The sequence below is a fragment of the Eptatretus burgeri genome, chromosome 14 (genome assembly GCF_056783735.1).
Source record: "Eptatretus burgeri isolate ZD-2024b chromosome 14, Ebu_testis_v1, whole genome shotgun sequence".
In the NCBI taxonomy this organism is placed as follows: domain Eukaryota; kingdom Metazoa; phylum Chordata; class Myxini; order Myxiniformes; family Myxinidae; genus Eptatretus; species Eptatretus burgeri.
This window is the reverse complement of record NC_140974.1, coordinates 73,647,378-73,664,870: the sequence shown is the minus strand read 5'-3', so window position 1 is coordinate 73,664,870 and position 17,493 is coordinate 73,647,378. Positions and strand designations below refer to the sequence as shown.

Sequence of the window (17,493 nt, the reverse complement as noted above, 5' to 3'; positions counted from 1 at the left end):
GGTGATAATGTTTCTTTACAGTTTCGCAGCAGCTTGTATGTTAGTGGGTTAGAGATAAGGGTGGAGTTACAGTTACTCTTTCTGTGCCGCATTTCCTTCCAGTGACAGTTTGTATGCTTGCTGCGACCACAGAAGTTGCTTCACCTAAACTGCTCTCAGAACACTGAAATGATGTCGCATAAATCCCAGGCGCACAGTGCCATCTTGTGGACTTTGTACCAGTTTAACATACATTTTAAATCAACAGGCTTGGGCAGCTCTTCTTTGGTCTTTCTGTATGGATTGATCTGTGTGGTGTGTGACTTGTCCCTCATAATCTCGTCATGTGGCAGACTTGGCTGGCAGAGGCTAATGGACAAGTACAAAGTAAAAGTGAAATCCCACGGAGATTGAGTGGAATATATGCACAGCCTAATGCTGATATCAACCATGGCAGTAATGGACCACATGCCCACGAAAGGTATGGAAAGTGTCAATATGGCAAGGAGAACAGCATTATTTTTGTCCTTTCCATTGTTTTACTTTCATTAAAAACTGTACAATAGAGAAAGATTATTGCATCAGCAGATGCATAGTGCATTTGTTGGTTGTGGGTGTGTGCTTGCACACGTGCAGTCGATAAAATAAATTGGAGATGCATCCCGAAAGTCCACACTGTGCTCCCCTAATGATGCGTATATCAGATCATGTTCGTAGCAGTATGGTTTTGTCTTTAGACCTGCAAGGTTGCAATCACTGTATCAACTTTTGTTTGCATTATATCATGTTTTGTAGTTTGGGTGAGTGACACAATAGAGGGACAAACCTGTGACACCTGCTGAAAACTTTACCGTAACCAAGGGATTATATAGGCAGGAATTGAGAAATCAAATGGAAGACGAAATACTGCATTGGAGTCATCTGATGTTACTAGAATAAGCAAAGAACAAAGATGGATCATCTGGAGGAACCTGGATAGGATTCGGGTTTCAGCTGCTTCTCCTCCACCCTCAAAACCCATCCAGGTGCAGCCAAGTGAGCCTTACAGAAAACTTTCTGCAATAATTCACTTCTCCCAAGACATACAGATAAAGAAAGAAAGAGGGAAGTCAGAGGAAAAAGATATAAAAGAAAAAGAAAGAAAATGCAAGAATTAGAATGAATAAAGAGAAATGTGAAAAAGTATAAAGACGTGTGAAAGGAACAAAGAACAAAGATTTTGACAGATAGATTTCAGCAGTTACTCCCCAGGCTGAAACGCAGCAACATGTATAAGCTACCAAAGGTCCGTCAGCAGGAAAGCACAGTCCACACAGTATCAGGATATGGTGCAAACATCATCAAATGGAAGACCAACTACTGCACTTGAGCTTACTGCAAACAAAGATACATTTGAAGTGATAAGGATTTGATATTCTAGTCACTTAAATATGAACAAATTGTTATGGAGCAACAAATTGAGGAATACCAAAAATTAAAAAAAAATTAAATTTCATTTGCATGAAGCAATTTGCTACAAAATATTGGCATCTATGTGAATATATAAACACAGAAGCCTCGACCCGGTGACTGTCAAACAGACAAAGATTATATGGCCAACATCAGTTAAACATCAAACGGAGCCACCGATCTGGATTTCGGATTTATTTGCCCTCATCAGGATGGCATACCAATAAATATCTAACTAATGATGACCACATTCATCGTTTATACATCCTGACTGTTACGGTGAGCATCGCTGCAGATTATGTCTCACATGGTAAAACCGCAAAATCTGCACAGAACAACCATCCGTCTGCCACTGAGACGATTGTTCCTGCTAATGCAAATCATTCGACCAGAAGGCACGTGATGTGATCGGCAGGAAAATCGAAACATGTGGAGTGTGACGAGCATTCCGCCGATCCGCATTGGACACAGTCCGACACCAAATGGGGATCGGCGCAGTGCTCGTATTCTTGACTGTATTCTTGCTCTTGGGATCCTCAACGAACACAGACAAGACTTTCGGCAGGGGTTGTTTGCAGACTATGTTGATCTCTGCAAAGCTTTCGATTCAGTGAGTCGGGATGTCCTGTGGAGGATTCTCGGTCTTCATGGGGTGCTACCAAAACTGATCAATCTGATTTCTGAGCTAGACTCTGGTTCTGCGATTGCTGTGGTGGTTCTATCTCCGACTTATTTTCAGTTGTGACTGGAGTTACACGGGTGTGTACTGCCTCCACACCTTTCAGCGCTTGTACCGACTGGATTGTATTTGGGGAGGATGTCAGAAAGATCAAGCCTGTGGTGCATCGTTTGGGAATATCAAGGACTCTGACCTTGATTTCGCAGATGATGGAGTCATCTTTGTGGAGATGCTGGATATCCTTATGGGGGCCCTCGAGGTGCTGAATGAGGAGTCAGAGCTTCTGGGATTACAGGTTTCCTGGATCAAAACTACGATCCAGGCTTTCAATGACATCTTGGATGCTGCTATGTTGTCTGTACCTTTTTGTGGCAAGGATGTTGATGTCAAAGAAAGATTCACTTAGTTTGGCAGTGATATTCATGTCTCTGCTGTCTGTAAGCCAGAGATCTGGGGAATCATGGATTCACTGGATCATGGGGTGTGGCACTGTCCTCCCTGTGCAGGAGGACGAAAGTCTTAGTCTTTAAGTCCTTGATGCTTCCGGTCTTTCTCTTCGGATGTGAGACTTTGTCTCTGACCAAGGATCTGAGATGGCTACTTAAGTCCTTCGGTACTAGGTCTCTTCAGAGAATCATTGGCTGTCGCTGATCGGACTTTGTGTCCAACAAGTAGTTGCTGAGAGAGACTCAAATCAGATTTGTTACCTGCATAGCCTGTGAGCATCAGCTGCGACTGTACGGACATGTGGTTCGTTTTCCTGACACTGATCCTGCTCACCAGATTCTCTCAGTGAGGGAGCGTCGTGAGTAGAGGAGGCCAACGGGCCAAACATGTGCCTCGTCATTGCAGCAGGTTGATCGGCATCTCAATGAGATGGGGATGGGCCACGCATCTGTCTGGGGGATGGCCAGATGGAGGAGGGGTGGCCAGTACTGGCAGAAAGTGGACGCAGCAACGTGCTGCTCCGATGCATGCTCCCATACCTGACCTGGATCTGAACACAAACCTGCATTTTCGCAGTACTTTGGCTCTGAATTTGGTAAATTGTAAAAGAAACTCATCCCAATCACACATGAACGTACTGTTTTTAGTGATGTCATAAAGGACACAAACGACAGGTACGAAGAACTAAATTAACATGTAAAATAAGGTGGTGTAAAAGACGCTGCATCAATGGCGGTAAACTTCAAAAAAAACATTCTCCAACCTTTGAAATCTTTATTTTATTTCAATTGCATTATGCATTATATACTTGAGCACTAAAACACAAAGTGCTTTCTTTACACTTTCAAACACCTTCCGTAAAGCAGTACTGGACAAAATTTTCTCCATTTTACGCCATCTCCTCCAATCAAATTTGCCTCGCGTGCTCTCAGTGTTGGCTCTCTTCCGATGTTTTTTTTCTCCAATACTGCATGTGTTCGGGTGTACTATGAACTCTAGTATATTACTGGATTAACAGGATAGAGTTTATCTAGTTGCGACTGATATGTCCTCTTTCCTGAACGTAGTAATGATCAAGTTTTCATCCAGTCTCTCTGTTTCCTCTTCTGCCCCAATTGTCTCTTCTAATCGCTTTCTTTTCTTTCTGAAAATTGCAAGGTAGTAATCTCAACGATACAGAATATGGCTGTTTGCATAAGCCAATTGGCAGGGATTTCGATCTGCTCTCTCACAAAAGGAATGGTCTACCATCTACATAGCACCTAATATTGATTCTGCCTGGGAATACTTTCATAATTTTCTCCTTTCTCTCATGACCTGTTTATTCCATCCTTGATGCGACTTTCCTATCCATCCTCTCGATCCTGGTATGCTGAATTTACAAGTGAATCACATACTTGTCTGTTTGGTTATGTCAGAAATCTGACTGGCGTGAAAATTTCATATAGATTTTTACAAATGTGGTTCATTTTATTGTCCTGGACCTATAATTTGGAAAAAAAATTACTTGACAATTTTTTCCTATAGTGGGGCAACTTAGCATAACAATTGTGCATTTTGTGAGGACAGCAGAAATAAACTGCTAAATGTTGGAAACGAAAGAGCGGGATATGGTGAGAATGAGTTTGTGGTTATCAAGGATCGGCTTCAGGGCACCTCTCGAACAGACCTGAAGGATAATAACATCTTGTGGCACAAAGTGTGTTACACTAACTGTACAAGTGCATTACACATCAAACAATCAGAAGAGCATCATATATGAGCTCTCACCAATGAAGATTCTGGTCTGCTTCGGAAAAGGAAAGGAAGGCCAGCAAAGTCACAGCATGGGCCGCCTGCTGAAACATTTTCTGCAGAGGAGCCTTTCACTAGATCTCGAAAATCATCATTTAAGAGAACTGAATGATTTTTTTTTGCCAGGGATCAAGATTTGTCAAGGATCAACTTCATGTCTGCCGAAGTCATCATATTGGCAAAATAATTGCTCACATTGTCTAGACCTCTGGAAATGAACAGTGGTGTGTCAACTATGCTGAACTGATAGCTCCTTCAGATGTTCTGTCAGTGTGGCAGAAAGATCCCATCATTCTGATTTCAGGCGGTCGAAATTGGATCGACAAGAAAGGAATATTCATCGCCTCAAAGATGTCATCATCCGAAATAATCCCTTTGATGTGGATGTTTTGGAGAATAAAATGAGAGATAAACTGATCAACATTACAAAAAACATGGTAATTCCTCAGGACATCACTGAGAATACCCGGAATGCAGAAGCTAGAGGAAAGGAAGCATATGAAGAGTTTGTTAATGACAGAATAAAACGACACGGAAATCTATGGGACAAAATGAAGAAGGCCAAAGTACAAACGTGGACATAAGCTGGAAAGGAGATAAGATCAAAACATGGCAAAGAAGAAATTGTGATGAAGAAATCTGCATCGATGTTGGCTCGCCTTCTTGTCATATCAAGATCTTCCTGTGATGTTGACCTGAAAGAGTTAGTTGGTATGTATGAACTTTCTACAATGAACAGTGTACTCATGCAAGCTGGAGGTCTACTGCATCCATGCACAGACAAGTCACAACTGGCTCATGAGCTCATTCATCAGATGGATACAGATAGTGACTCAGAAATGGATGGTCCGTTGTCTTCAAATGTGCCAGATCAAGCTGCTCTAGTTATTGATGGTATGGCTGTCGTCAATGAGCAGACAGTATTCAAAGCTGCCGTAAAAAAACTGTAATGACCTGGCATCTTACTTTGTACAAGCCATTGACCGCAAAGGATTGACGTATGAATCCATGTGTGTGGTTTTTGACAATTACTCTGTCAAAAATTCACTCAAAGCAACAACACGAAGTCATAGGACAGGTGGCAAATCGTCTCACATCATGGACTACAAAGTTGATGATTGTACAGCCATCAGAGATGTGCAGGCATTCCTATGCAGTACTGAAACCAAAGATCAATTGACACTATACCTGGCAAACAGTCATCACCATGTCTGGATCCACCAATGTGATCACTGTCACACGTGAGTGTGTCAAGACTAAAGACGGCAGAGGTACAGATGATTTAAACATCATGTAACACTCACATGAAGAGGCCGACACACTCATGACATTTGCTGCTGTTAAACTGCACAGATTTTGGATGAATGTTCAGGTATACTCCCCAGATACTGATATCTTGGTCTTGGAATTATCAATGCCACCAAATCTTGGCCATGCTACAAAACATATCATGAATATGGGTGGGAATGAAAGTATGTAGCCCTTCAACCTATATATCATGCTTGGTGCCAGACAAATAACAGCTCTGAGGGGTTTCCATGCTATTAGCAGCTGTGACACCACTGGAAGGATGTATGGCAAGAGGAAATCAGCATGGCGGAAAGTTTTCACAAAGGCATCTGATGAAATGCTGACAGCTCTCACAGGTCTCGGCATTGGAGAACAATCAACAAAACAGGTGATGACAGGCTGTGAAAAGCTGATCTGTTCACTATTCAGCTCAAAGACTGAACAAATCACAGAGATGAAGGATTTTTGCTGGAATTGTTTTTGTAGTCTGAGGTCAAAGCAAGGAGTTGAAAAGTTCCCACCAACTTTGGGTGCAGTAAAAGAGCACAATTAAACAAGCTCATCTGCAGTGCCACATGTGGAGTCAGTCATTGACATCAAACCCGGTAAGGTTAGATCCATCAACATTGGGCTGGTCAAAGCCTGAAGCGCTTGGATGGGTTCCAGTCCTGACAGCTGACAATTTGGCCCCTGAATCTGTGATGCAGCTGGTTAGGTGTAACTGTATGTGTGCCAGAAGGTGTTCATGCAAAGACAACGATATCACCTGCACTGAACTCTACCTGTGAGGGGGATGGTGATAAGTGTGGCAACAAACCTGACATGGCTACTGATGAGTCTGACAGTTTGGATGAGGACTAGTGTAACTGTGTATATGGACTATTGTGTTCAAACCAGTGTTTTGTTGTATGATCATGATTTTGGACAATTAATTAAATATATTGAACTGGAAAACATTAATAGTAACTCAATAAATATTATCTAAATTATTTGTGTGGTTCTTGCATAAATAAATGGAATAAACACTAAAAATAACACAAACTGGTGGCCATTTTGGATTTATTAATCATGACAATTACAAGAAAACTGTTTAATTCGCATTGAAAGACTTTTTAAATACTTATTTCTATCTGACTGGACAATCATCTATTTATTATTACAGGAATAATAAAATAAAATGTGAAATAACTAATTTATGTATGGCGAGTTTCGAATGAAATCCACGATGGCCGCCATACGATGAAGACAACATTAGAAAAAATGTCAAACATGATTTTCAGATATTTTGGGTCACAAACTATCCAAAAAATGACGAGTAAAAATCGATATGAAATGACATAACAGAACAGACTTACACATGCCATCCGAGGAGAAAATGTAGATGTAGTCACAATACATCATTTACTATAATTCGTGTAACAAGTTTAAGAAATATAATAACCATATTTTATTTCCAAATCATGACATTGAATTGGATTAATTTTAACCAGTCGCTGCTACTCGAGGTATGATGAAATGAATAGATCTTTTTCTTTTCCTTTTTTAATATACAATGTGAAGGCTAGTATAAGAGCTAACACAGAACTATAACAAGGGGAGCAGGAGACAAGAGGAATGGGAGAGGGAAGAAACAAAACAGTGGGGAATAGACACATGAGGAGATCTGTGGAAGGGAGAGGGATGGGGTGAGGTACATGGGGTAAACAAGATGGACACTACAGGCACTTTCAGGTCCTTACACGAATTTACTTACTTACACGGTCCTTACTAAAAGCAGGGAATTTGAAGGAGGTGGGTTTGGGGTGGATTAGTGGGGGTAGAACAGATCATGGGTTTGGATGGGGGAAGATAAGAGGTGGTGGTGAACAGCTGTTTTGAAGACCTGGAGGGAAGAGTGCGATTGAAGAGAGCATGGGAGTTTGTTCCAAAGGTGGGAAAAAAGAGGAATGAAAGAGTGAAGGTGAGCAATGATTCTTGATTTTGGTAGTTTTACCAGAAGGGGGTTACTGACAGACCTTGAGCGTCCTGCGGAAATATTGGGGGGGGGGCATATCTCAGACAGAGCGGGTGAGGAAGTGTGGTGAGACCGGAGAGGAGACTGTAGAAGACAGAAAGACCACCGACCTGCCTGTGGTGAGAGAGTGAGAGACCCAAACACTCAGTCTCATCACGGGATATACCAATGATCCTGAATGCCTTGGTTTCCACAGCGTGAAGCCGAGAAAGGTGAGAGGAAGGAGCACCATCATGGAGGGGATGCGGACAAAAGCTTTGTACGTGGTCCGGAGCTCAAGTGTGCCAAGGAAGGACTTTGCACGATGGAGGATTCCCAGCCAGCGACTGGCTTTGGAGGTCAGCTTGGAAATGTGGCTTTCCCAGGAAAGGTCATGGCAGATAGTGAGACATAGAAGCTTGAAAGAAAAGACTTCTTCAAGAGGATTGTTGAGAAAGTACAGTATCTCACAAAAGTGAGTCCACCCTTTACAAAAATGTCATACATTCTGTCATACATGTGCAGGCCCAAAACATTTATTCTGTGGAAACAATGTGGCATACTGGGCATATCTGTGAAAAGGGGGGGGGGGGAGCGGGGGCAACAAAAGTGAGTACACCCGATGTACTTTCTCACATTGAAGCGTTATTGTTTTCAGTATTTTGTATGTCCACCATTGTTTTTGAGCACAGCAGCTATTCTACTCGGTATGGAGTTGACCAGTGTTCCACATGTCTTTGCTGGGATCCTGTTCCTCCACTCTGCAATGATGTCTCGAAGTTGCGTGATGTTGGACACCTTTCGTCCCTCAACCTCACATTTCAGGATGCCCCACAGGTGTTCTATTGGGTTTAGATCAGGTGACATGCTTGGCCACTCCAACACATTGACCTTCGACTTCTTCAGAAAGGCAGTTGTCTGCTTGGAACGATGCTTCGGATCGTTATCGTGCTGAAATACAGCTCCTCTACCAAGTTTTCGCAGGGAGGGTAACATCTTCTCCTTCAGGATGTCACAGTACATCATAGAATCCATGTTTCCCTCGATGAACTTGAGCTCTCCATTACCGGCAGCAATCATGCATCCCCAAACCATGACACTACCACCACCATGCTTGACCGTAGGGATAACGCACTTGTCTTGGTACTGTTTCCCAGGTCACCGCCAGACACGCTGCACTCAATCAGATCCAAACTAATTGATCTTCGTTTCATCAGACCAGAGGACATGTTGCCAGTAGTCCAGGGGCTTGGATTGATGTGCTTCAGCAAACTGTTTGTGAGCTTTCTTGTGGCTCTGCTTCAGGAGAGGCTTACGCCTTGGACGACGCCCATGCAACCCGATACGATGGAGTGTGCGACGTATGGTTTGCGCACGAACAGACTGGCCAGAAGCTGTAGAAATCTCTTCAGCAATCTTGGCGGCACTTTGTCGTCTGTCTTGGAGGACTAGATTCTGAACTTGGCGAACAGTACGTGCAGTCATCTTTGCTGTTCTGCCCTGGCGAGCGCAACTCATTGTTGTACGCTTCTTGGAGAACCTCTGGATGACCTTGGTCACGGTGTTGGGGCTTATTTACAAAGAAGCACTGATCTTCTTGTATCCTTGGCCATCTTTATGTAGGGCAATGATTCGATCTTTGACATCTTTCGAGAGCTCTTTACCATGAGGAGCCATGCTGCTTTCTCAATGGTGATTGGTACAGTATTTCCTATGCAATTATTTCTTCAGCAAGCAGATGCAAAATTACTGCATTGAGTACATTTCTTCACTTTTAACATACCAGGGAGGTTGCAGCTCCATGGACATTGTGTGTACTATTTGGTGCATATTTGTACCTTTAACACTCTTTGACTTAAATATGCAGAAAATGATGAAAATGGAAGCTGTTTTACCATGCTTGAATTACTTCTTGTGCAGACAATAGCAGGGGTGTACTCACTTTTGTTGCATCCTCTTTCAGAAATATTCGTAATACGCCACATTGTTTTTATGGAATGGCAGTTTTGTGCCTGCACACATATTGCACAATGTCTACTCTGTCATCAACTCGAAGCTTTTGCTTCGAGCACAGCTGCTTAAAAAGTTTCACTGAATTATTTACATATTTGTGAGGGGTGTACTCACTTTTGTGAGATACTGTAGATGCGGGGGGGGGGGGGGGTGTTCCAGACAGTCCTTTCGGAGAGACATGGTGAGAGTGTGAGATTTGTCAGGATTGCAAGACATGTTTCACGTGTTGGACCAGTTTGTGATTTTACCCAGATCTGCAGTGAGCGAAGAAGCTGCTGCTTGCCGGTCGGAGGGACGACAGATGGTACGGCAGAGGGTCGAGTCATCAGCAAAGAGGTAAAGAGGATTTTCCAGAGAGTCCGAGAGATCATTGATGAAAACCAGAAAAAGAACAGGGCCCAGAACACTGCCTTGAGGAACTCCAGCCTGGACAGGAGGAGGGGATGAGAGAACTCCATGAAGGGCAGCACGTTGACTGTGACAGGAGAGGAAGTCTCCGAGCCATGAGTGGAGATTGCCTTTGTTCCCATAGGAAAAGAGTTTGGTGAGTAGGGCAGGGTGCCAGACTGTATCGAAAGCACGCGATATGTCTAGGGATACGGCTCGGATTTCATGTCTGGCATTGAGGACCTCCATCCATTGTTGGGAGAGCAAAAGCAGCATATCCAGAGTAGAGTGACCTGGTCTGAAACCAAATTGATGATCAGAAACTAAGCCATTGGAGAAGAGGAAGGATTTCATGTCAGAAGCCATGATGGATTCCATAACCTTGCTGACGATTGGGAGAAGGCTGATTGGTCTGTTGTTGTAGGGATCTGTTTTTGAAATGAAAGATCTGTGAAATATGAAAGCTGAGTCTTGAACGGTTTTTGAAATATCACGTACACAAGCCAAGTTAGCCAGATAGTTGCGATGGCAACATAATTCAGCCAATCACTGCCGTGATCTCATCAGGTTGAGATAATATCATGAGGAATAAATATCTGCAATATTAAAGCTAAAAGTTCAAGAATTTTTAAAATATCCTGGACATAAAATAACAGTACATGAACAAATGATCGGTCAGTTCATTTTAATGTCCCGTGTCTCTGACCTTGTCGTGGGACAGGAGGACAAAAAATTCCTACGAAATTAGAGTTGAGGGGGAAAATGAGTTTGATAAGTCGGAATATGTAAGATTGGGTCAAACATGTACTTATCCATTAAGTTTTTAAAGATGTGTGACATCATTACATGGTGCCTCGTCGGTCGCTCTAGTCATTGTACATATGTGTAAGAGTTTGAGCAGTGTGTGAGTAGGTAGTGTGCATTCTGTGTGGAGGAGCAGCCCAGATGGAAGCTACACGGGTGAAGCTGGTGCTGACACGCCATTGGATTTTGATGACGAGTTTGACGATGATTCTCCAGCCATTGGCACGTGTCGAGTTGTCTACTCTTTCGACTGTGAGTAATGGATCTTCTTGGCTGTGTATCTCCTGAGGTGTTTCTAATTATCAGAACTGAGAAAATATTCTGGTGCATATCGATCCTGAGCAAATTGTGTACTTTATGTGAGGCCTTGTAGTTGGATGAAATTTTCATCTTTCCTTGATGACCGTTTCAACTCGAGCCAACTCATTCCAAGTACTGTGTTGTATTTTTTTTTTTTTTGACTCCAGGAAGTGTGGATGTCTTGATAGTACTGTTATTTGTATCACCATGAAGCATGGACTGTAGAGCATGATGTAGACATGTTAACTTGATGGAATTATTCACTATTGCCTCGTCTCCACTCGCAATAGGAGCCACAGCGAAACCAGTCTATGAAATTATGGACATCATGATACGTGATGCATACCGCCACGAGTGGAAAAAGGAAATCACAATTTAATACCATTACAAGCATAATCAGGTCAGGTCAGGTATGGGAGCATGTGCCAGAACAGCACGTCGCTGCGTCCACTTTCCGCCGGTACTCCAGGGGCCTCCGTCTGGCCATCCCCCAGGCAGATGCCAGGCCCATCCCCATCTCCTTGAGATGATGGTCAACCTGTTGCAACCATGAGGCACGTGGTCGACCCACTGGCCTCCTCCACTCATGAGACTCCCTCGCTGAGAGAATCTGGTGAGCAGGATCAGAGTCAGGAAAACGAGCCACATGTCCATACAGCCGCAACCGACGCTCACGGACTATGCAGGTAACAAATCTCATCCGAGTCTCTCTCAGCAACCGCTCGTTGGACACAAAATCCGACCAGCGATAGCCAAGGATTCTCCGAAGAGACCTGGTACCAAAGGAATTAAGTCTCCGTCTCAGATCCTTGGTCAGAGTCCAAGTCTCGCACCCATAGAGCAAGACTGGAAGTACCAAGGACCTGAAGACTCGGACTTTCGTCCTCCCGCACAGGTACCGGCAGCGCCACACCCCATGATCCAGTGAATCCATGACTCCCCAGGCCCGACCCAGACGTCTATTGACCTCTGACTCGCAGCCAGCAGAGACATGAATATCACTGCCAAGGAAAGTGAATCTCTCCACGACCTCAACATCCTCACCACAAACAGACACAGACAGGACAAGCATAATGTAAAAAACAAAATATGCTTCCGTATACGAGATCTGTTTTAAGGATGTTCACCTTTGTACAGCGCCAATCATATTACATCCAAAGCCTTATTTACTTCAAAGGTAGTCTACGTTTATTAAAAGTGACTAGCTCAAGGGTCCAGCTGAGCAAGATCATTAGGAGATAATATGGTGGTCCCATAATGACTTTTCCTCCACTTTCCTGAAAAGGTGATGCTCCCCAGGGTATTAGTCTGGGTCCATTTATTCGGTTATTTCTCAGAAATAAGCTCTTCGAGTGGGTTCCGGTGTCCGGCCATCCGTACTTGCATACGTTCGTTAACATTTGATTAAAACATCTTCTCACAAACAACCTGACCGATATGGACCAACTTTGGTATGACATGTCAGGACAACAAGGTCTAATGGGGTTGTGCTCCCCATCTGGATCCACCCCCTCACCCCCTATAAGAGGCTGAAGGTGGGGGGGGGGGGAGGGTTCACCTCAAATTCAGGTAATTTATTTTAAAATCTTCAAAGAAACCGACGGCCAGATGCAGACCAAATTCTACATGAAACATCAGGACCATGTTGTGAACTTAATTTGTGCTCCCCGTAACCATACCGCTTCAGGAAGAAGGGTTATGGCTCCTTCCCCCTTATCCCTAATTTTCACCCCGTCTGTTCGGCAAATAACCGTCAGTCCTCCACGGGGCTTTTAATTTTTTTTTTACATGAACGATATTTCCATGTCCTTGGATAACCTCGTGCATGATGTATTACTTCAGTGACAACTCCACCTTGTTGCTGTACAGTTTCAAAAAAAATTGTAACAAACAGGCTGAAACCAAATATCGTCTGGTGTTCTTCAACATATCAGAGCTTGGTCGACCACATCAAACATGTCCTTCACTCCAGACAACTCCCATGCCCTTATGGAATCTCTCAAATAGATTGTCCATCACATTTTTCAATCTTACTTTCATAGTTGGCCACTTACAGAGATCCAATCTCTAGGAGCTGACCTTCCGTCATTACCTGACCTGGGTAAACCACATTTCAGAGCTGGCCTCAAGAAGCAGATGTTTCCTTGGCATCCTCTGCATCATTAATTCCTTTATGTTCCTCACAACATCCAAGATGTTTGTGAGGAATGCTATAAAGTATAGCTCCCCACCTTGAGCTGGAGCTGTAGCATCACATATTGTAGTTCTTTATGTTGTGGAGTCCAAAGCTCTGAAGATCATAGCCATGTCCAAAGATGTTGAGGCATTATCCTCTCTCAATATGGCAGATTTTCTGCCCCCCCCCTCCTCACCTCCAAACTTGTACCATATGCACAAAATGGTGATAAGCTGGTGCATCCATCCCCTTCAGTCCCACTTACTTAAGCCTCTCCATATACCATAGGGGGAAGGCTTATTGCTGTTGTAGGGGTTGTTTCTGCAATTGGCACCCCAATTTTTAAGAGTACCACAGAGTTTCTTGAGACCTCCAGGAGTAATAAAACACCATTTACAATTTTTTTTTCTTCTTCCTGCACTCTCAACAGACCAAATTTCAGGTCTGTATCAGTTTCAGAGCTGTATCGCAGAGCCGGCTGGGAATTTCAGAATGAACTTTTACATCAATAATGTGAATTGAAAGTACGCAGGGTTGACATCATTTTTGGTCGTGACCTATTTTTGACGTGACCTTTTTAAGGCGATCGCAGATATCTATTTGAACATTGTTGTCTTACAACCAACTCCCTGTTTATTTATATAAAATCAGATTGACAACGTGCCCTCCATGTCTTCGTCTCCTTTTCTCTTGTCTGTAGCATCATCTTCCAGATTCTGTCTAGTCCTGTTCCTCCCTTCAGTCATTCATTTTTAGCTCGCCTGTTCTAAGAACAGAGAGCCATCGCGATACCCCCGGCGTGAGCGTCAGCGTGAGCGTGAAAATGTTAAAGTTTTTGGTGCAAGTTATTTCCTTTCTAATGTTTTTATCCACCACACTATTTTTACTGATTACAATATACAAAATACATATATTGCTTTAAAATTACTTGGATCAGACTTCACTGCAATACTTTATAAAAAAAACATTATTAGACTAGTCTTTTAAAAACGATAAATATATAAACAGGCGAGCATTGGGTGGCTTTGACACCAACTCTCTGGTTTCATTACTTGTGGGAGTTTAGCTGTGGGTTTGCATCAGTCAGTTTTGGGAGGGGTGCGGCGATGCTGCTGATACAGTGCCCCCAGTGTTCCCTGTAGGTTGGAGCCCGAATTTGGAATTTGGCCAGAGTGCCAATGCCAGCTCATCTTATCTTCGCCAAGGACACCGTGAGATGATCATCGTCCACTAACTAATACCGGCAGATGGGATGCCCAGTTTAACGTCCATCCGAGGGATGGGCATGCACATTGATGCCTCACCCTGTCTGCGAGACACCAGGATGACAGCTACAATCTCAGTTGGGCTGAGATTATAACCCATGTGAGACAGTTCAGATGTGAGTGTGTGTACCTCTTAGCTATCCTGCGAGTCCCCTTCTGTCATTTATGGTATGAGATCATTATTACCTTGCACTAAATCTGTGTTCACTTCTCAACCTTTCTCTTTCTTGCTCTGGTCTCCTCTTGTATCATTCCTTCAATCTCCCTGATGATCCTTTCCCACTGTCATTATTTAAGACGAGCAAATACCACCTGTCTCTTGACTGGCAGGAAAACTGAAAGAGAGAGAGACACAGGCACAGACAGACAGACATACACAGAAACTGAGAGAGAGAGAGAGGGGGGGGGGGGAGACCAGATCAAAATATAATAAAAGCAGATCGCACAAAAAGGTGAAACAATGCGATATCCTGTTAACAAAAAAAAAAAATCTTGTGTCACTACATTTTCAGCCGGCGGACCGAATGACACCGAGGCACCGCGTAACACTGCTGGGCCGCACTGCAGGTGTGTCGGGCCTGAGCTTTGTACTTTGTTCCATCAATGAGTTATTACAAAGGACAATAGGATGCATTTTTAGTTGTGGTTAACAGAGTGACAGCACGTGTCATCTTCAGGTACTTTTGCCCGTGAATTAACACTGTACGTAGCGCAGGTGACTGGACTGCATACGTTATACCACGTCACTCACTCGGCACTGCCGTGTCTTAAAAAGATGTGCGTGAACACTGTGGGGCCGCACCGCAGGTCTCTCAAAATACCACCCGTCACTTCGCTGATGGAAATACCGAGAGATTGGGGAGTGCGAGGAGGAAAGGGGGTAGTGGGGATGGGAAGGGGGGAGTGGGGATGGGAAGGGGGTGTTCTCGATGTTCTCGACTTGCGTTTGGTAGGGGGGACTTAGGAAGTGGAAAGGGTGGGGGGGTCTCAACATGAGCTTGGAATGGCGACTTGAGGGGAAGGGGGACGGGGTTATCAACTTGCGTTTGATTGTGGAACTTAAGGGGAATCTGGGGTTGACTTGTATTTGATAGGGGAGTTCCCTTGAAGGGAAGCAGGAGTGGGGTGGGGGGAGGGGGTTGGACTAAGGAGAGTTACCTGGACTGAAGGTTTACATTTACCTGGATTCAAGCTTTACCCCCCTTACACCTCATATAGGTATATAAGCGAGAATGGAACTTGAGGGAGACGGGTTAGTTTATCCCCCTTATACCTCATTTCATGCTCATGATCCTTGGTCCCTGGTCAGAGTGCAAGCCTCACATCCATAGAGCAAGACTGGAAGCACCAAGGACCTGAAGACTTTGACTTTCGCCTTCCCGCACAGGTACTGGCAGTGCCACACCCCATTATCCAGTGAATCCATGACTCCCCAGGCTGGACCCAGACTTCTGTTGACCTCTGGCTAACAGCCAGCAGAGACATGAATATCACTGCCAAGGTAAGTGAATATCTCTGTGACCTCAACATCCTCACCATAAACAGGTACAGACAGGATAGCAGCATCCAATATGTCATTGAAAGCCCGGATCTTAGTTTTGACCCAGGAAACCCATAATCCCAGCGGCTCTGACTCCTCATTCAGCACCTCGACGGCTCCCAAAAGGATATCCAGAGTCTCTGCAAAGATGACTGCATCGTCTGCGAAATCAAGGTCAGAGATCTTGACATCCCCAAACGATGCACTGCAGCTTGATCTCTCCAATTATCATCCCCATATCATACATCAACCCATTATCATCCAGTCATACAAGTGCTGAAAAGTGTGGGGGCCATTACACACCCCTGACAAACTCCAGTAACAACTGGACATAAGTCAGAGATGGTATCACCACACTTCACAGCACTCTCAGTACCAGAGTATAGTTCAGACATCAGATCGATCAGTTTTGGTGGCACCCCATGAAGACCAAGAATCCTCCAGAAGGGCATCCCAATTCACTGAATCGAACGCTTTACAGAGATCAACATAAGCTGCAATCAGCCCCTGCCGACACTCTTGTCTGCATTTGGTGAGGACCCGAAGAGCAAGGATATTGTCAATCGTTGACCTCTTTGGTGTAAAGCCTGACTGCTCTGGACGCTAGTGCTCAAGTAGATGGTGGTGAACCCTATCAAGAATTATCTGAGCAAAGACCTTGCCCGGGACTGAGAGCAGTGTTGCCGCTCGGTAATTGTTGCAGTCTTTGCGATCACCCTTCCCTTTCCAGAGAGGGACAACAAGACCCCTCTTCCAGTCAGTTGGGATGATGCCTGTGTTCCAGGCAGAGCCCAGAACTGCATGCAACGACACGAGTGCAGTATTTCCACCAGCCTTGAGAAGTTCAGCATGGATGCCAGAGATCCCAGGAGCTTTATCCCATTTCAATTTGTTCACCTCAACCTGTGTTTCCACAAACGAAGGTGGACCACAGTTGAGTGGAGGGTCAGCAATAGGGATTGTAACACCCCTGACATCCAACTCGACAGCTGGTGGATCAGCCTGGTACAGCCGCTCAAAGTAACCGGCTCAGCGGACCTTCACTTGTCTTCTGTCCTCTGTCAAGAGCCTACCAATCTCTGCTCTCACTGCAGTACACCGAGGGATGGGCTTGGATGAACGCAATGCGTGAATTCCCCTGCAAGCAGGATGAGAATCACTTGACCACAGGTGATGCTCTACCCCCTCACAGATTCCTAGCACATAGGCCTCCTTGTCCACCCTTAGTGCACGTACAGTTTTGCGCCTCAGCTCAGTGAACAGCTCAGCTCTGCCATTCAGCCTGGTCCTGTGACTCTGGGCAATGGTATCGAGTGTCCCTTGAGACACAAAATTCTTCTTTGCCCTTCGGTGAGTTCCAAGACAACTCCTGGCAAC

The 17,493-nt window shown here is 44.3% G+C and overlaps 1 protein-coding gene across 14 annotated transcripts in view; it reads left to right on the top strand.

Annotated features, from left to right (window-relative positions):
- The window catches only part of LOC147013622 (formin-binding protein 1-like), a 163,485-nt gene that overhangs the window by 132,952 nt on the left and 13,040 nt on the right, over positions 1 to 17,493 (top strand). For 8 of the 14 annotated variants that reach the window (XM_085855597.1, XM_085855599.1, XM_085855598.1 and 5 more), the window contains 2 exons: positions 333 to 460; positions 10,948 to 11,087. In XM_085855597.1, the coding sequence (XP_085711723.1) occupies positions 333 to 460; positions 10,948 to 11,087 (268 nt within the window). The remainder of the gene's footprint in view (positions 1 to 332; positions 461 to 10,947; positions 11,088 to 17,493) is intronic. The other 6 variants (XM_085855595.1, XM_085855596.1, XM_085855591.1 and 3 more) reach the window with 3 other exon arrangements.